Source organism: Sinocyclocheilus anshuiensis, unplaced genomic scaffold, assembly GCF_001515605.1.
Source record: "Sinocyclocheilus anshuiensis isolate Anshui unplaced genomic scaffold, SAMN03320099.WGS_v1.1 scaffold1903, whole genome shotgun sequence".
NCBI lineage: Eukaryota > Metazoa > Chordata > Actinopteri > Cypriniformes > Cyprinidae > Sinocyclocheilus > Sinocyclocheilus anshuiensis.
In genome coordinates, this window is record NW_015552681.1 from 179,734 (window position 1) to 198,947 (window position 19,214).

General features: G+C 35.3%; 2 protein-coding genes across 3 annotated transcripts in view; both read left to right on the top strand.

Moving 5' to 3' along the window:
- LOC107667590 (putative monooxygenase p33MONOX) overlaps nt 1-5,194 on the top strand; it is a 9,808-nt gene extending 4,614 nt beyond the window's left edge. The window contains exon 5 of the mRNA XM_016459296.1: nt 3,991-5,194. Within this exon, the coding sequence (XP_016314782.1) occupies nt 3,991-4,323 (333 nt within the window). The 3' untranslated portion in view covers nt 4,324-5,194. The remainder of the gene's footprint in view (nt 1-3,990) is intronic.
- Nucleotides 5,195-13,433: 8,239 nt separating this feature from the next.
- gfpt2 (glutamine-fructose-6-phosphate transaminase 2) overlaps nt 13,434-19,214 on the top strand; it is a 24,761-nt gene continuing 18,980 nt past the window's right edge. The window contains exons 1-6 of one of the 2 annotated variants that reach the window (XM_016459308.1): nt 13,434-13,533; nt 14,981-15,088; nt 15,395-15,490; nt 15,582-15,707; nt 17,161-17,219; nt 18,558-18,692. In XM_016459308.1, the coding sequence (XP_016314794.1) occupies nt 13,527-13,533; nt 14,981-15,088; nt 15,395-15,490; nt 15,582-15,707; nt 17,161-17,219; nt 18,558-18,692 (531 nt within the window). In that variant the 5' untranslated portion in view covers nt 13,434-13,526. Of the gene's footprint in view, nt 13,534-14,762; nt 15,089-15,394; nt 15,491-15,581; nt 15,708-17,160; nt 17,220-18,557; nt 18,693-19,214 lie in introns of those variants that run through there. The other variant, XM_016459307.1, reaches the window with a different exon arrangement.

The window sequence follows — 19,214 nt, forward strand, 5'->3', positions numbered from 1 at the left end:
TTTATTTATATATATATATTTATTTATTTACTTTTTTTTACATCCTGTTGCCCAATAAAACAATGTTTAAAGGCAATGAAAACAAATGTAGTGAAAGTAACCATGCAGGCTATGCTATATATTATGTGCAAAAAAGGGGCTAAAATCACATTACATCCTAAACATTGTAACATTACAATCTAAAAACAAAAACAATGCTATTTAAAGGAGAAGGTAAATTCACTAAACTAAAAATGAATCAAAAATAAAAACAAAAGCACAGATTAATTGTATTATATTTTGATTACCCCATTACAATAGTCACTTTACACTTTACTGCTATCGTAAGATACACTTAGCCTACTTTTGGGTTTAAAATTCTACACGTGGCACATTTACTGTCCAACTACAAATATTTTAGTAAAATGTATATTTTAGTCAGAATTATTGTGCTCCTATTCTATTGCACTCCGTCTGTTTGGCGCGCATACGTGTAGCGGCACTCCTTCACTGAAGTCTGTGAAGTTTAGCGGAGAATCGCATGTACTAGGCTCGTGCACTCCTGACAGGAAATTGGAAATATTTCCATGACTTTCTAACATTTACAGATGGAGAATATACCTGTGATATTTAAGTTATGAACTGAGGAAAATAGCACATCTCAAACGCATTAAACACCGCAAGTAGCGTCTCTGTCAGCCGCACATGAGTCTGTCAGAGCATCTGACGGGATTGAGCCGCTTTAAACCATATGTGTTAACTATATCTTACCAGTTATTTTAAAGCCCTTAATATAATGCATGTCTCATGTTTAGGAAAAATTGGATTATGCACTTTCCCTGCAGCAGTTCACTCTATGTCCTATGCTATTATTCACATGCGCTCGTATCAAACTACTGTATATCAATATAGGCGGTATTGCCTCTAGTGTTGTCACGGTACCAAATTTTCAGTATTCAGTACCAATACCAGTGAAAATCCACGGTTCTCGGTACCAATTTCGGTACCAAAGCAAAACACAAAAACATGCTAATACGTTTTCATTTTTTTAGTACTGACTTGGTACCGAAATACTAGGTCTTTTGACAACACTAATTGCCTCATACCATATCGCTTCTAAAAAAATATATTGATATATAGGGTTGGGTATTGTTTGGGTTTTTTTTACGATACCGGTGCCAAATCGATACTTTTAAAACGGTACCGGTGCCTGAACCTATACTTAAGAAGAAAAAAAAAAATTACCCAAAATAGGATGGGTTGGCCATTATTGAGGGAACACATTTAATGTCTGTTTCATTCATACTGGACGCCAGAGGGCGCCCTCGCGCAGAAACTCCACATGTGCATCACAGAAGGGATAGAACTCAGGAAATCCCTAATATGGACAAAGGCATTGCTATCCTTGTAACTTGAGTAAACAGAAGATACAAACATTTTGAATGAAAAAACAAAGACAATAAACACTCGACTGCGACAATGTATAGTTTATCTGTGTTATTCAAGCCATCTTTGTTATTTTCATCATAATTAAGTATATTTATAATCCATTACTAATCGATATAGCCTTTTTACCATATGCTTTTTACAGTATAGAACATATTTTCTGCCTCATTCTGTGACAAGAAGCCACATCAGATCACAAAAGGAAGCAGTTGTGGAGTAAAAACGTCATAGTGTTCTCTTTTGTTGGACAACAGGTTTAGAAACGCTTCTCATTGCAAGTCATTACAAGGGAAGTTTAGCTTTAGGCATTTTAATTTAAGAATGTTTAGCTTAGCTAGCTAACGGTATCTACCTGCTGCCATCAGAGCAAATGCAATTGCTGCATGCACGCGCTCCTCGGATGCTCTCATTTCCCGAGTTTTTTAAGTCGGATTGTGAAAACAACATGGACACTCGCGTTACTACAAAGATGTGTTGGATTTGTATTATTAGAGCTTTCCGACTTGCGTTCGTGAATTTTCTCAGTCGGGAAATTATTTTTCACGTGCGGTGCCGGTGATCTTTATGTCTTGTTTCGGAGAACGAAGATGCATTTAAGTGACACCGAATTGAGGCACCGAAATCTGCATTCTGATTCGGTTCTAGTACATACCGGTTACATAGGTACCGGTGCCTCATTTCGTACAAACTCGATATACCGCCCAGCCATAATACAAAGTCACTGTTTTGATGTTGTAGATCAGTGTTTCTTTTCACACTTTTTGTGTGTTTTTAATTTTATATTAATTTTTACAGTTTTTTGCTGTTGCTTTTGAAGATGCATTAGACTTATATTTTCATTAAAGTCAGATTTCAAATTCGGTCCATTTTATTACAATATTTAAATATTAAATGCCATTTTGGCGTTGTTTGATGTGGAGTGACAGATTGCTGTAGCGTCTCTGTTAGAAGCGGCAGCGTGAACTGATCGTCTCCTCTGCTTTAATAGCATTTACAGCATGAAATAAACATTAATGAACATCCAAAGGTATGTTAAAAGAAAGAGTACAACTTACCGAAATCCGTATCCTGTCTCATGTAATCGCTCAATCAGTGTTTCAAATGCAGAAAGATGACAATGGCTTGTAAACAATGTCACGTAACATCACATTTACCACAGAAAATCATATTTGGGGACCATGAACTCATTAGTCGGCTAGAAAAATTAACTCTCGAGAGGAGCATTTTGCTTAATATGTACCATATAACACATTCATTATAATTTTTTTTTTTTTTTTTTTTTTTCTTTTTTTTCATTTTTTTATGTTTGAATAAATCCATCGAGTTTCTTGTGGCAGCTACAATTTTAATGTTTATGTTTCAAAAAACGAATTGGAGTAGAAATATAATTATGTAATTTAAAGTTAGTATTATAAATTTAATATTACAAAAACTTAGTATATTTTAAGTGTTTGTATACAAATCAGCAAATTTCAACCTTCCATATTATTGACTCAGGTATATTTTACAGCATTAGTTGAGATTTTTTTTTCCTTGAAAATTTGCCAAGTCCAGTTCCTGTTATACAGTGGGTACGGAAAGTATTCAGACCCCCTTAAATTTTAATCTATATTGAATCAAATCGAATCAAATCACAAGCTTGTTGAAGGATAATCGAATCGAGTTGTGAAATTTGTGTCAAAACCCAGCCCTAATGGGGACCATTAACTGTTTGGTTACCCACATTCTTCAAAATAACTTTTATGTTCAACAGAAGAAAGAAACTCGTTCAGGTTTAAAACAACTTGAGAGTGAGTAAATTTTAATTTTTGCAGAATTTTCAGCAGTTTGTACTTAAAAGAAGAGAGAAAACCTGCACTTAAAGGCACAATATGTAATTTTCGCCACTAGCGTATTCAAAATAAACAAATAATCAAAGGCGTAGTTTGATGACGACGTGACTGAGTGTGGAGTCATGGGAGTTGTCGTCTTCATCCCCACAGCCGATGCAATCCGACGGGACTCGGGCAGTAAAAAAATCTTATATATTGTGCCTTTAACCTTTTCACAGGCATTTTGTTTTCATAGATATCGACAGATATAGTGATGTATCATTAAATGATTGTCTGGTAATATATCGATTATCACAGAACTGCTGTATTGTGATATTATCGGTATTGTGAGCGGTGTATTGTATCGTGAGGTACCCCGTGATTCCCACCCCTAATATATACTGTATATACATATGTATAAATACTAGCAAGGATGCTGAAAAAGTGACAGTAAAGACATGTATAATGCTGTAATTCTGTATTTTGTTTTTACTTTATCAAAGAATCCTGAAAAAATCTTCCACAAAAATATTAAGCAGTACAACTGCTTATATTTAAAAATATTTATCAATAATAGTGGTTTTTCCCCCATGTATTTCTGATTAAATAAGCATAAGAAACTTCTTTAAACCTTCTTTTAAACCCATTTTACATCATTTGACCAGCCAGCTTCTCTTGTTTATCTAAGGCCTTTCATCTGTATGTATTAACCCCTGCAGATCACATTGGAGGACCAGAACTATCTGTTGTATAAAATGTTTTAAATGTCCGCAGAGAGCTTTTTACACATGCATTGCTCCAGATGTTAGAAGTTCTTTGGCCTTCCCCCTTTCATCAGTGTCAACACACCCAATGTCATTCCTGTATGTTCACAGGGGGCTTTGCCCTGCAGTCCTATAAAGGAGCTCAGAAACCCACCCCTATGGAAGTGATGAAAGCCCAGGCCACCCGCTTGGCCGCAGACCCCACCAACTTCCAAGCTCCCCCCAAGATGGAGATCCCCACCATGGAGGGGAAGAGACAGATGACCAGACCTCACAAACTCAAACACCGGGACATGAACGTCCTGACACCCTCTGGATTCTAAGTGAACTCCTTACATCAACCTCAACTGTACACATAGTGAACCCGTAGCTGGTCTACCCTCTCTCTTACTCCCTTGTGCTGTCTTGCTGCTGGGTCACTGCAGTAATAATGGCTTTTCCCTATCACAGACTCATCCTTTTGCTAGTGTCTTAAGTAAATATTCGTCCTGAAAAGATGTTGTGTGAGTGCGTAGCAGCATTGTTGTTGGTGCTGTTGTCTTTTGTTTGCCTCTTCCTTGCTTTGCCTTTTAATTTTTCCTTCAAAGTGTTACTTTAAGTTAGTATGTGTGAGAACATGCATTCCTTGGTGTTTTTGGATGTACTGTGGTGTAATTATTCATGGCTTGACTGAACAAAAGCAGTGTTTTTATGTGTTGGTTTTTTTGTTCCATCACATAGCAAGTTAGAAAACTGCCTAGAGCTTATTGTCATATATTGAGAAATTATGTTATGATTTCATGTAACATCATCAATACATAATGGGTTCAGTGATAACTTAATTCTTTAAGTCTTTGCTGTTGTGTATTATGACGTTGTAAGCATCGTTGTGATACGGTTGTGTCGAGGATGGTGTGACAAATGATGAGGGCACTAAATTGACTGAAGGTTAAAAAAAAAAAAGAAAACTGGCTGAAATTTAATTTAATGTAACCGCTCTGGACAGAGAATTTCTTGTATTTTTGTTACAAGTTTAAAATTGTTTCAATTTCTCAAAAGGTTGAATGCATTTACTTTGATCTTGTTGGATCTGTTAATACATGAATGAATAAATAAAAGGACATAAATGCCATTTTTGCTCTTGAATGTCTTTCCTGAAATTCACTGTTCACCATTTTTGGTAACAATGATAAAGAAAGTTCAAACAAATCTTATATGGGCACATGCAAGCTATTAAATGTACTTAACTGTGTACAGTATTGTGTTATGTAATATTTAATTATAAATTATAATTATAAAATTATTAATTATAAATATTGTAAAATTTAAGTTTCTTGGTTTAAAATGCATTTATTCAAAATTGAAAATTGTGTGTGTATACACTGCTTTTAATATTAAATTTATTTACATATACTACATACATGCATTATTGTTCATATGTTTGCAGACAATAGTTTTTTTTTTTTTTTAAGAAAATGTTTTGTTCAGAACTTTCAGATTATTTCAGAGGGATTATGTGACACTTGAAGACAGTAGAAAGTTTCACTGAAGACAGTGAAAATGTAGCTTTCCTATCACAGGACCAAATTACTGTACATTATAGAAACATTAAAGCTTTAAATTGTAATATTTCACAATATTACTGTTTACTATATAAATGCAGCCTTGGTGAGCATAAGAGATAGCTAAACCTGAGCTAAATCTCCCAAAGCCTCCTTTTGGGACGTTCTTGATTGTAAAAACTTTTTCGCAAAAAATTTATAAAGTTTTCTGTTAGGGTTAGGTTATATTATTTAACCTATTCAAACTAGCTGTAGAGGTCTGTGCAATGTGCCCTTTTAGACAGGTGTGTGTGTGTGTGTGTGTGTGTGTGTGTGTGTGTGTGTGTGTGTGTGTGTGTGTGTTCTTGGGGAGACCCCTACTGGTCAAGTGACATCCTCCCTCCCTCTTGCAATACATTTATCTGCCACTAGGAGACAGTGGCCTCCCAAAAATGTTGTCGTTTGGTGTAGAAACTCAAGTCAGATATATCATCATAGAAAGTTTCACTGGGTAAACTGAAATAGAAATGAAACTGAAATGGCGATTATCTTTTCTGTGAAAATGTCTTCCAACTTAAGTGATCAAAACTCTTTAATGGCAGTAGATCCTTTACACGGTCCTTGCCACATCAAAGCAACACTATGAAACTAACATCCAACGTTTGCTTCATCCTTCCCAGCGTCTTCCCTGTGTTTCTCTGGTTCATATGCTGCTCCATTGGCAGTCTCCTCACATCTTATGCTGCCATGCTAAACACGCTTTCCTGGAAGTCCAGCCACCACACTCTCCACCCAACAGCACTCACTCTCTCTCACACATATGCTCACCTCCTCCCAGAGCCCTTTTCCAATCCCTCTGTGACGTTGTACTTTTACACACTGACACATCGTAGGTCATTTCCTACGTTTGGCAGTCCCACTGGGATGTCTGGATTTAATATGTAGACTGGCGGTCCACCCAGCTCAGAGTGTGAGGGCCTCTGTTGTATGTGAGTCACTGTGATAAGAGCTATGAGATCACAGTCTGACCACAACATGTGGATGTGGGTTCAGAGCTCATGGATAACGCACTGTTGTGTCGTGTAACGTGTTCCAATAAAGTTTGATTGCATTGCTGATGTTACTCATAAAACAGCCACTGTCAGCCAGGCTGTGATTCAAGGACACAATCATGATTAGGATTACATACACTTAAAGGGGTCATATGATGCGATTTCAGTTTTTCCTTTCTCTTTGGAGTGTTACAAGCTCTTGGTGCATAAAGAAGATCTGTAAAGTTGCAAAGACTAAAGTCTCAAATCCAAAGAGATATTCTTGTCCCCACTGGATGCAATGAATGCCTCATTTATAATAGGTTTTATAATGGGTTTTCATGTTTTTGAATCATCACTCCGGCCTGGCATCAACACAATATGGTGAGGGGCGTAACATTTCTGTCACACGCTTGAGGTTTAACCTTAAACCGCATAAACACATTTCATTACATCAAATACACAAAATAATGTTATTTTTTAACAACATCATACGACCCCTTTAAGATGAGATCAGAAAGTCTTTTTGAATTGGTTCGTTATTATTCATGCCAGTGAGTTTTCTTTCTTTTTTCTTTTCTTTTTTTTTTTTTTTACAATGTTACTAAACATATATAGCAGTAATGATGCCAAAAATATTGACCTATAATAACATCTTAATATTATTTATGAACCTATAGTAGGCCTAATTGAGTTTAGTTTCTTCTTATAATTCATTCATTCATTCATTCTTTCTTTCTTTTGAAATGAACTTCATTTCAAAAACATTTGTGGCCAAATTTGACTATTAAAATGTATTAAAAGTATGTCCATGCACATGAATGTAAATGTACTTCATTTGTGCATTTACTTTACAAGATGATGTCTGAGTCCAAACTCCAATAAGGAAGCACATAAAACATGTCATAATACAGATCTCAATATATATAGAAGACACGTCAGACAATATTAATTTACACTATAAAATATATTTAAAAAAGTAAACGTAAAATGCATTTACTCTTGAACTATCTTCCACAATTGCCTCTACAAAACTTATTTAATGTTTTTTTTTTTTTATATAAAATATTTTTTATTGGAATATCTGAGCTTTATTTATTAAATTAAACACACATCTCACTTACCTTTTTAAAAATGCAGATGGTTTTACTTTGCCCAAAGAGTAAAATACATGTGCTCACTTAGCTGGGAATCATTTGCGATTCAATGCCTCAATGCATTCAATTCGTATTTGAACAATGAAAACAAAAGCTGCAGGTTTTGGGTTTGGGTTTCTATACTAATTGTTTTATAAGCTGTTTTTCTGCTAACAAGTTTGTCCTTTTGCACAAGGAAGTGACTTTTTATTAGACGTACCTTATACAGCCTGATTGTCTAGTAACATATTTCCAAATGTTTTCAACAGTTTGCATGAATTCACATGTTTGCGTTGGTGAGCACCAACCTGATCGACTTGTGGAAAAATGGGACTAATAGTAATTTCCATTAATGAGTGCTCAGTGTGTGCTATAATTGGAGGTGACTTGCAGCAGAAGGGAGAAATCATAATATGCATTAATGAGAGGATCTTGTGAAGTTAAATCACTTGACGTACATTCCAGTGTCACATGGTAGATGCTCTCAGCATTGAGCCTATCAGTCTGATTGGCAATGAACAAGAAAAGTCAAATCCTAACCCAGTGGTCCGGTACCACAGCTCTTGATTCAATCGTTTGCACCGCAGCGGCCAAATGAAATAATGATGCATTGCCAATCCAAGTTTGTGAGCAGTGAACTATTAAATCCATGGTCTTGTGTTCAGGAAATACATAGAGTGGGGAAAAACTCCATAGAATGACATTACAATCTAGCTATAAATTAACAATCAAAGAGGAAATTTCTGTGCTTTAATGCATAATTCTGTTTGTGAATTATGATGTATTTTTCTAGGCATTAAAGTGCAGAAAAAGTCATAGATTTATAAAATAGTTTAATTTTACGTGTACTTCTTCTAGAGACTCATTTATGGAGTCCTACATTAAAGTTAACATGCTTTATAAACATAAAGTGTCAATTTCATGCAAGTTAAATTTTTATTTAACATGTTTAATAATAATTAAGCATACACATGTCTCAGGGACTTCTCAAACATTTGGGTTTCAGCTTTATTTAAAATAGGGAATGAATATAAAAATATGCCACCTAATATTTGGCATGTTTTTATGGTATATGGTAGTTAAAATAACTTTATATAACAATTCATAATATCTATGTTGTTGCTGATAGTGAGACTTTCTGACATCATTCATTTACTCAGTTTTTTATTTGTTAATAAACAATAAACAATGTATTTATATTATTAATGAGCAGTATCCAAAGTCAGTCAACCAACTGATCAATATGTTCTTGTGTTTGTGTGTTTAACTTTTCTTTAAAAATGAATATTTATGTTATGTTTTATGTTATGTTATGTTATGTTTTATGTCATGTTATGTTATGTTTTATGTTATGTTATGTTATGTTATATGTTATGTTATGTTATGTTTTATGTTAAGTTATGTTGTTTTATGTTATGTTATATTATGTTATATGTTATGTTATGTTTTATGTTATGTTATGCTATGTTAAGTTATGTTATGTCATGTTTTATGTTATGTTATGTTATGTTATGTTATGTTATGTTTTATGTTAAGTTATGTTGTTTTATGTTATGTTATGTTTTATGTTATGTTATGCTATGTTATATGTTATGTTTTATGTTAAGTTATGTTATGTCATGTTTTATGTTATGTTATGTTATGTTATATGTTATGTTATGTTATATGTTATGTTATGTTATGTTATGGTTTATGTTATGTTATATGTTATGTTAATTTATGTTTTATGTTATGTTATGCTATGTTATATGTTATGTTATGTTATGTATGTTATGTTATGTTATGTTATGTTATATGTTATATGTTATGTTATGTTATGTTATGGTTTATGTTATGTTATATGTTATGTTATGTTATGTTAATTTATGTTTTATGTTATGTTATGCTATGTTATATGTTATGTTATGTATGTTATGTTATGTTATGTTATGTTATGTTATGTTATGTTATGTTGTTCGTTATGTGACGTTACATTACGTTATGTAATATCATATGATATTATATCTGTTTGGCTGGACTAGAAAGTCTAAATGACTCAACTGCTGTGCTGCTTTGCACAACATCATTTACCTCAAAGGTCTGAAGTGATGGAAAAAGCTAACTCACCCAGGGTCTGAATGTGCCATGGAAATTTGGGTTATTTAATGGTAATGCTGCATATTAACATTCATAATGTTATTCACTAAGTAGTCTAAGTAGCAAACATTATATAAAGCTTAACAGGTTTTTTTTATTTTTTTTTAAATAAAGCTTTTATTCATTTCACCTATGAATTCATTTCACATATAAATGTCCAAGAACTACTGATCTATTAAACATTATATAAAGTTAATGAATGTCTTTTATAAACTATTGCCCATTTAATGTGCTCTTTTGTATTTTGTCTTACTGAACTGGTGCCAGTATACGAGATAATAAACAGTAAAATAAGATAGTGAGATTAGAAAAAAAACTATGTAAAAGCAATTTCAACACAGCCACTGGAGCTGCACTTTGGCTCTGTTAAAACATTGTTTGAGGGTGTGACTGTTTGTTGCCCGTACCACCCTTTTAGTGGTCACTGACTGCCAACTCATGATACTGGACAGCTCTGACAGCACATACGTAATTAAAGCATTTACTGTAATTCACACCACATATTAAAATATTAATAGCTTTTTTTGTTGGTTTATTTATGTGTTGATTTGATAAATTACAGGATTCTGACGCAGCTCAAAACTGTTTGAAACAGTGGACCTTATTTTTTAAGTGAGAGAGAAATATCTATTGTTACTTAAATGCATCTGTTTGTAATGTACAACTATTTGAAAACAGTCCTTCAATTTATGACTCATTTTACATTGGGTGTTCAGATCATTTCTATATGGATCTCGCTTTTGGCACAGGGACATTATTATTCTGGAATAGGAAAGATCCAAACTCCACTCCAAACTCGGAAGTCAGGAGCATATAATTCCCTAGAATGTCATTGTATGATGTAGCATTAACATTTGTTTTCGCTGGAATTAAGTTGACAGTCCAAACCCATTATTTCAAAGGGGTATCTACATACTTTTTCCTGGTCTATCAGTTTACCTGATCTTGCCTAATGCAATCTCTGTAACACCTGAATCATATTTGGCCTTAAACAAAAATTTTAAAATCTATGAATCATTCAGCTTCTGTATATGTAGATACAGTATCATTTCACCTTAGTTCTTCTCACCTTCTACGGCTTGATTAAATTCTTTTTGAGATTCCTTGGGAGTTACTGTGGTGGGGAGGATCCACAGATCTTCACAATAGCCCCCCAAAGGGGGACCACACAGGGCCTGTGTCTTATTCTGCTTAACGTGACACAGATGTCTAATAAAAAAACTTCACAGTATTGTAGCTGCAGCAGGACCAGTGGTTAAACATTGGAAACATTAACACTGAAATGGAGATTCTCTATAGGGCCCTAATAGAAAAAAAAATCAAAAGCATTTTAGCACTATATGGTGCCAGAATAACTTTAAGGACCAAATGATTCACATTTGCTCCAAACACAAAATCACAACTTTATTTTACAGTGCAGTTGCTGGTAAAAAAAAATTCCTTCTAAAATTCAAGAAAAAAACGATGTTCTTTGTACAAAAATGTACATGTTCATTTGCATCCATTCCTATTTAACACAATTCAATTGCCTAAAAATGCTAAATTCCAGTGAAGTCTTAATGCTGTGGTATACATTGACATTCTCAAGAATTCTGTGCTTACAAATTTTTGACAAAAGGGTTGTTTTCTATTGCAGTGTGACAATGTCCTTCTGAACAAAGAAAGAGCCACATGATTTACAAAAAAAAATCTTGACTGACTTGCACAAAGACCTGAACCCCACTGAACACTTTTGGGATGAACTGAAGTGCTTATAGAGATAGACCTCATCACTTACATTAATATTATTGTGAAAAAAATAAAAAACTTATTATGGAAATAATGTATTTTAAAAGAATATACTTAAAATTACAATTTTGTTAACATTTACTCACCCTCATGTCGTCTCAAACCTCTTTCTTCTGTGGAACACTATTGTAGCTGCAGCAGGACCAGTGGTTAAACATTGGAAACATTAACACTGAAATGGAGATTCTCTATAGGGCCCTAATAGAAAAAAAAATCAAAAGCATTTTAGCACTATATGGTGCCAGAATAACTTTAAGGACCAAATGATTCACATTTGCTCCAAACACAAAATCACAACTTTATTTTACAGTGCAGTTGCTGGTAAAAAAAAAATTCCTTCTAAAATTCAAGAAATTCATTTGCATCCATTCCTATTTAACACAATTCAATTGCCTAAAAATGCTAAATTCCAGTGAAGTCTTAATGCTGTGGTATACATTGACATTCTCAAGAATTCTGTGCTTACAAATTTTTGACAAAAGGGTTGTTTTCTATTGCAGTGTGACAATGTCCTTCTGAACAAAGAAAGAGCCACATGATTTACAAAAAAAAATCTTGACTGACTTGCACAAAGACCTGAACCCCACTGAACACTTTTGGGATGAACTGAAGTGCTTATAGAGATAGACCTCATCACTTACATTAATATTATTGTGAAAAAAATAAAAAACTTATTATGGAAATAATGTATTTTAAAAGAATATACTTAAAATTACAATTTTGTTAACATTTACTCACCCTCATGTCGTCTCAAACCTCTTTGGACAATGTTGCTTACCAAACAGGTCTGGTTACCACTGACTTCCATTATATGGAGGGAAAAAAAGAGACATTTCTCAACATATCTTCTTTTATGTTCTGCAGAAGAACAGGTTTGGAACAACAGTTTCAAGTTCATTTGTAGGTAAACTGAATGTAATGTTTTTGGACACTTAATAACTTTAACTTTAAGTTAAGTAATTAACTTTTTTTTAAATAAACTTTTAAGATTTGAAGTAGGCTACATTACATGTGCACATTCAATATAATTATACTTTTTCAACAAAAGAATACCTGACCTCACTGATGCTCTTAAAGTCTGAATGGGAGTGAATACCTGCATCAGTGTTCACATAGCCTATAGTGTATATGTGTCTATAGAGAGACACACTCTCTCTGTTTAAATCTAGATTAAAGACACTTTGATTTCTTTGGCCAAGCATTCAAATAATGCATCTCATAATCTTGTACTGCAGTTATCCGTAAAGTTGCTTTGCAACGAGTTGTATCGTTAAAAGTGCTATAATAAACTTGAATTGAATTGAAATTCTTCACATAAACTCTTAAGGAGAATCATCTCGCCATTAATGGCAGTGGTTTTGAAATGAAGTGCTCAACAAACACATATGGGTGTGGTGGCCACATACTTGTTTTTTTTTTTTGAAACTATATAGCGCCTGTGTGTTCTCATCTATTTTTCAGTCATTTATATATACTTATATATTATAAACTTACTTAAGGTTGTTACTATTAAAACATCAATTTTTAAATCTTTGCTTCGCTCCTCCATTTTAAAGGCACATTTGGATAACAAAATTTCTATATATGTGGCACAGCACACAGCCTGTGTTGGGCGTATTTACACCGTCAATAGTCTGTAATATCATATGTGGAAAACTAGGTTTCTAAACATAAAACATGAACAAATACAGGAATCCTTAGTATCAAGCAAGAATTAAACTCAGTTCTTTCGATCAGCCAGCGGTGGGCGGGGCTGACGTTGTCATGGTAACCAGAGGTGGAGCAGGTTCTATAAACCCAGGCGGCTGTTCGTAGTTCCTCCTCGAAGTCTTTGGATCATATTGCGACTTGCTCCGCTCCGCTTCACCAGCAGACCCTCTAAACTACCTTAAGTTTGAAAGAATACACTTGAACGATGTGCGGTAAGTTCATCTTTTTATTATTATTACTTTACAGGAATAGAAATACTGTAAATTAATCGCTGTGATTAGATAAATGTATTCTCATACTGTCATAACAATCATACTTCAGATTGCTATCGCCTGTATTAAACTATCCGTCCCTGTGTGTGTGTGTGAACCGTGAATATATAGTCAGATGTCATGCCAGCGTAAATATTTGGTCGGTCTGGTCATCCTTCACTGGAGTTGTGACAGAAGTGACAGATCCGGGTTGGAGTGCGACAGCGGTGTCTCAAAACCTACTGAGCTCCCTACCTAGACAGCGTTTCTGAACATCACAGGCGCTAGCGAACGTTAGGACGCACCTACAGTGGTTAAATATGCTGCCTGATATTTAGGTTTGGGCTTGATGTGCTTATGACGCACATGAATGCTGTCTAGGTAGCAGCAAACACACTGCGTGTTAAGACGCATCCAAATACAATCTGGATCCACAACATTCAGTCGGCGACGTGGCTGATTTAAAGTTTGTTAAATAAACTTTATCACTTTGTCTGGCACTCGGGGAATTTTAATATGCTCCTTGCCTCAAAGTAATCTAGTAATCTCTGATTTTTGATTGTGATGGGGACACTATTGTGAAGATGATAGACACTGAGGTTAGCTCAGAAACCACACTTTTGTAAACTGATTTGTAAGTTGTTTTAAAGAGCACATTACTACTATATTTACTGTTATTGTATTAATAATATTAATAAGAACTAAGCCTGAGTTTACAATAAAAGTTTGTTCTTCTGCAAAGTAGTTGCTTCTGATTACAGAATGTCTATCTATCTATCTATCTATCTATCTATCTATCTATCTATCTATCTATCTATCCATCTGTCTTCTATCTGTCTGTCTGTCTGTCTGTCCATTGAGAAATAGAAGCAAGCTTAATTTTATTGAATGTGCACTTTAAATGTAATTCAAATGTTAATTAAATGTAACTGTAGAGTTGTTCAGTATTCATTAAATATGTGTAATTACTAATGAAACTTGTATGTCATTTAAATATTTAATATTTAAATACATGACATACAAGTTTCATTAGAAATGACAAAGTATATTTTAGTTTATCATAAATGCTTGTCAGTATTCAGCACAGCAGTACACTTTAACTAATCAATTATGAAATTACATCTATCTATCTATCTATCTGTCTAGTAGTCTGTCTGTCTATGTTTTCCATTTGCCTATTTGCCAACAAGCTTCTTTTAGTTAGCCTAAGTGGCTCGTCCGAGTCCATCACTCTGTTAATATTGTATTTAATGTCTTAATATGATTGATATGCTTAAAGTTTTTGTCATTCAGTCTATAAAACTTATTTTTTGGGAGGTTAACTGGGTTGCTTTAAAATGTCTTAGCAGCATGCGTCTTCATACACGATTAGTACACTCTCCAAGTCTTGTTACCTTGTACCCGGCAGGAATTTTCGCCTACCTGAATTACAGAGTGCCACGGACGAGGAGGGATATCTTTCAGACCCTCATAAAGGGACTTCAAAGGCTGGAATACAGGGGTTATGACTCTGCAGGTAAGACTGCCACTCCCACATCTGTGAGGGTAATGTCACTGTGTTCTGCAGGTAACAGATACGGCTCAAGACGTGAACAGTGGCCTCGTTTCTTGGATTTTGGCAGCACAGAGGGCCTGGAGTGTCAGTTCTTCCACTGATGTAGCTGTAGCAGTCAGTCGATACTTGTGTGAAGGGGATTATAGTGCTCTTAATCTTGTTTTTGTGCACGCTCAGCCCTCATCTTATTTATCAAGTGTTTGAAATAGACATAAAGAGAGTGAGTGACTGTATATGATGGTGAAAATTGTGTATGTTTTTGGTCAGGTGTTGCAGTAGATGGCTCAGGGAAAGATCATGCTGCTAGTATCAGCCTCTATAAGAAGACAGGGAAGGTGAAAGCTCTTGATGAAGAGATCTACAGTATGTTATCCTGCGTTATTATCAATCTTTTTCTTTAAAGTATTTCTTTAATGATTCTTTTTCTCAGATTTTTCCCTGTTTGTATTATCAGAGAACAACGCCATTGATTTCGAGGCAGAACTGGACACACACTTTGGCATTGCACACACTCGCTGGGCCACGCATGGAGAGCCCAGTCCAGTCAACAGCCACCCTCACCGATCTGACAAGAACAATGGTAAAACATAAAGCGACCTTATGATGGTCATCTGCTTTAAACCCAGTCATTAGTAAACCAGCTGGGGTTGCCGTCAGTTTATGAGCTCTTTATTCAGAAAAGACAGGACTGGGTAGCCGACACAGGCTTTAAAGCCATTAGATTATGTTTGTAAATGAAAGGCTAGCGAAGGCCATAATGCTGTGAATGATGGTTAAGATGTGAAAGTTCACCTCTGAAAATAAACACCTAAAGCAGAGGCTAGAATCAGAGAAGCAGGAGGTTCCTCTCGCCACACAGTTTGGCGTGCTACTGATTCCGGATCAGCTTTCTCCTGTAAACCATAAAGGACACTAGAAAGAAACAATATTACAGGCAAAATTCAGTGTGGTTCAAATTTTATATTTTTTTCATTTATATTTGACCTTATGTTTATGTTATCTAGCTGGATTTGAGAATGATCCAAAGAACATCTGTACAAAGCAGCATAAAACAAATCCTTTTTTTTTATAAGCCGCAACCCTTTACCCAAAGCTCTGAACAGTTGGATATAAACTGATATAGGATTACACTATTGTGTCATATTAAATTATAAGCCTGTAGGTCTTTAAGATCATGATAAAAATGTGGGTGTGTCTAAACGTTTTTTTTTTTTTTACCAGTATTGTGGTTTCAATGAGGACAAATAGTTTTGAACAATAGCATCGATATAAAATTACTACACTGCACAAAGATCACGAACAGTTTGTCAAACAGACATTCTTCAAGTTTGTTTCACTTTGAAACAGAAAGCATGTAGGCCTACATCCGTGAACAGCTTGTAAAAGTGTCAGTGATTGATGTGTATCAACTATGACATATGTTGGATATGACAGACGGCAAGTTTTGCAGTTGAGAAAGTCATAAAGTGAAATGCGACCCAACCTGCTGCTGTTACAATTTAGTACATGTGTATAAGAATCCTTTCTCGTTTTAGACACCTTTCTAATTTTATTTGTGATTATTTAAGTGGAGGACATTCTTGCAAATGTTTTTTTTTTTTACATTACAATCAAACACACCTAAACCAGCTAATCAAGGAATTCAGGATTGTCAGGTTGAGATAGGTTAGAACAGGGGTGGGCAAACTTGGCCCTTCCAGGCCACTTTCCTTCAGAGGTTAGCTCCAACCCTAATCAAACACACCTGAACCAGCTAATCATTGTCTTCAAGACTACTAGAAGTCTACAACCAGGTGAGTCATATCAGGGTTGGATCAAATCTCTGCAGGAAAGTGGCCTGGAAGGGCCAAGTTTGCCCATCACTGGGTTAGAGCTTCCTTCCTTTTCAGGAAGGTGGCCCTCTAGGGATGGGATTGGAGACCCTTGTATAATTTGTATTTTTACTTTCGTGTTTTCACTCAAGTTCTTATTCATTTTGAAATTAATGAAATAATTTTGAATATATTCATCCATCTCTTTATGTTTCTCTCCAGAATTTGTTGTCATCCACAATGGCATTATCACAAATTACAAGGAGCTGAGGAAGTACCTGGTAAGCAGTATTTTAATTACCTCTTTACTAGAGCCCTTGCCATGCCATCCATTTTACTTTATTGATTAGACTGTGAAAAGCAGGTGCTACATACAGTGGGTATAGAAAGGAATCAGTTTTGCTGTGTGCTTTGGGTCATTGTCATGTTGGAAGGTAAACCTTCTTCCCGTTGACAACTTTCGGGCAGAGCAGAGGGCAGCAGATTTTCCTCAAGAATTTGATGGTATTTTGCCCCATCCATTTTTCCTTCTATCCTGACAAGTGCTCCAGTCCCTGCTGCAGAGAAACACCCCCATATCAGGACATTACCACCTCCATGCTTTACTGTAGGAATGCTGTTATTTGGATGGTGAGCTGTATTGGACTTCCGCCAGACATTTCGTTTGGTGCTGAGGAAAAATTATTAAATTTTAGTCTCATCTGCCTCAGAATCTTCAAGGTGCGTTTTGGCAAAGCTCAGTCGTGACTGTTTAGGAGGGGGTGATCCTTTTCCCAACGCAGTGATTCTGTTTTTAAATTTTTTTCTGACATGTTGGTGCTATATCTTTCACTTGGATGTTATAAGTTGCACTGAGTAAAAAAAGGGGGTGATTCTTTTCTGTACCCACTGAATGGAACCAGAACAAATGCGAGTTTGCTAAAACAATCCGTGTATCATTCGATCATTCGTTTTTTTATTTAATATTGAAAGTAGAAAAATGAGAAAACGGCTCCTCTATGGTGTAGACAGCATCACTGATTATAATGAGTTCCATAGAATTTTGTCGCGTCGCTCCACTCGTGTCCGGTGTAGACACAGTGTAACATTGGTTTTGCTTTGTTTCACAGAACCAATCGTTGCCTGGGTTGCGTACGTATGTGTGGGGCAGAACTATCAAAATAGGGGCGAGACCCTTTTGGGGTAGGGGCGTGTTTGTTTTGGTGATTTAAAATGTCAACATTGGCTACCAGAAATCGCTTACCCCACCTTTAAAGAGATGTTTGGTTACTGGTTAACATTATCTAGTAGCCTAAACAGCCTAATTGACATTAGCAGAAAAGGAAAGTCATTTCAGTCATTGTCAAATTAAGACAAGGAACGTATTAAAAACTTAAATATAGTCAATTTATATTAATTAACAAACAGAAACATGAATGGAATTAGAGTGGAATTTAGTTTTGATGTAATGATGATTCAAAGCAAAGGAACTGTTCAAAGCTATTATGTTTAGTATTCCACTTTCTCTCTCTTTCACTTTCATTTATCTCTGATTACTTTTTCCACAAAAGAAAAACATGTTTTGTTTTCCTGCTGCTTGTGTCTGTAACCATGGCTTTTCCATCCCAACCCATTGATAGGTTTCCAAAGGCTATGAGTTTGAGTCGGAAACAGACACCGAGGTCATCCCTAAGTTGATCAAGTATCTCTATGACAACCGCGAGAATGAGTATGTGTCCTTCTCCACCCTGGTGGAGCGCGTCATTAAGCAGCTGGTAAGCATCACGAGTGTGTACGTGTGTGTGAGTGTGTGTGTTTGGGATGAGGGGGTGGTCTTGCTCACAGGCCTCTGGGAACCCCTTGCTCGGATTGTGAAAGTTAAAGGCCAGTTCTTGGTCATTTTCAGCCCTTTTAAAAAGAAGAAAAAGAAGTTCAGAAGTAGGGGAGCGCGGGGCACAAAGTAACGCGGGGTTAGTTGTAACACACATGGTTTGAATATTTCCACACACGCTAGCATAACAAAATTTACAGTATTTATTAGTTACCATATCAACATTATATAGAAAAAAAGTGTGCCAAAATTAAAAAATCTTTTGAAGATATCAATGAACATTTATTTTACCATAGTAAAATTTAAATTCTGACTTAAAGGGATAGTTCATCCAAAAATTAAAATTTGATGTTTATATGCTTACCCCCAGGGCATCCAAGATGTAGGTGACTTTGTTTCTTCAGTAGAACACATATGATGATTTTTAACTTAAACCGTTGCAGTCTATCAGTCATATAATGCATGG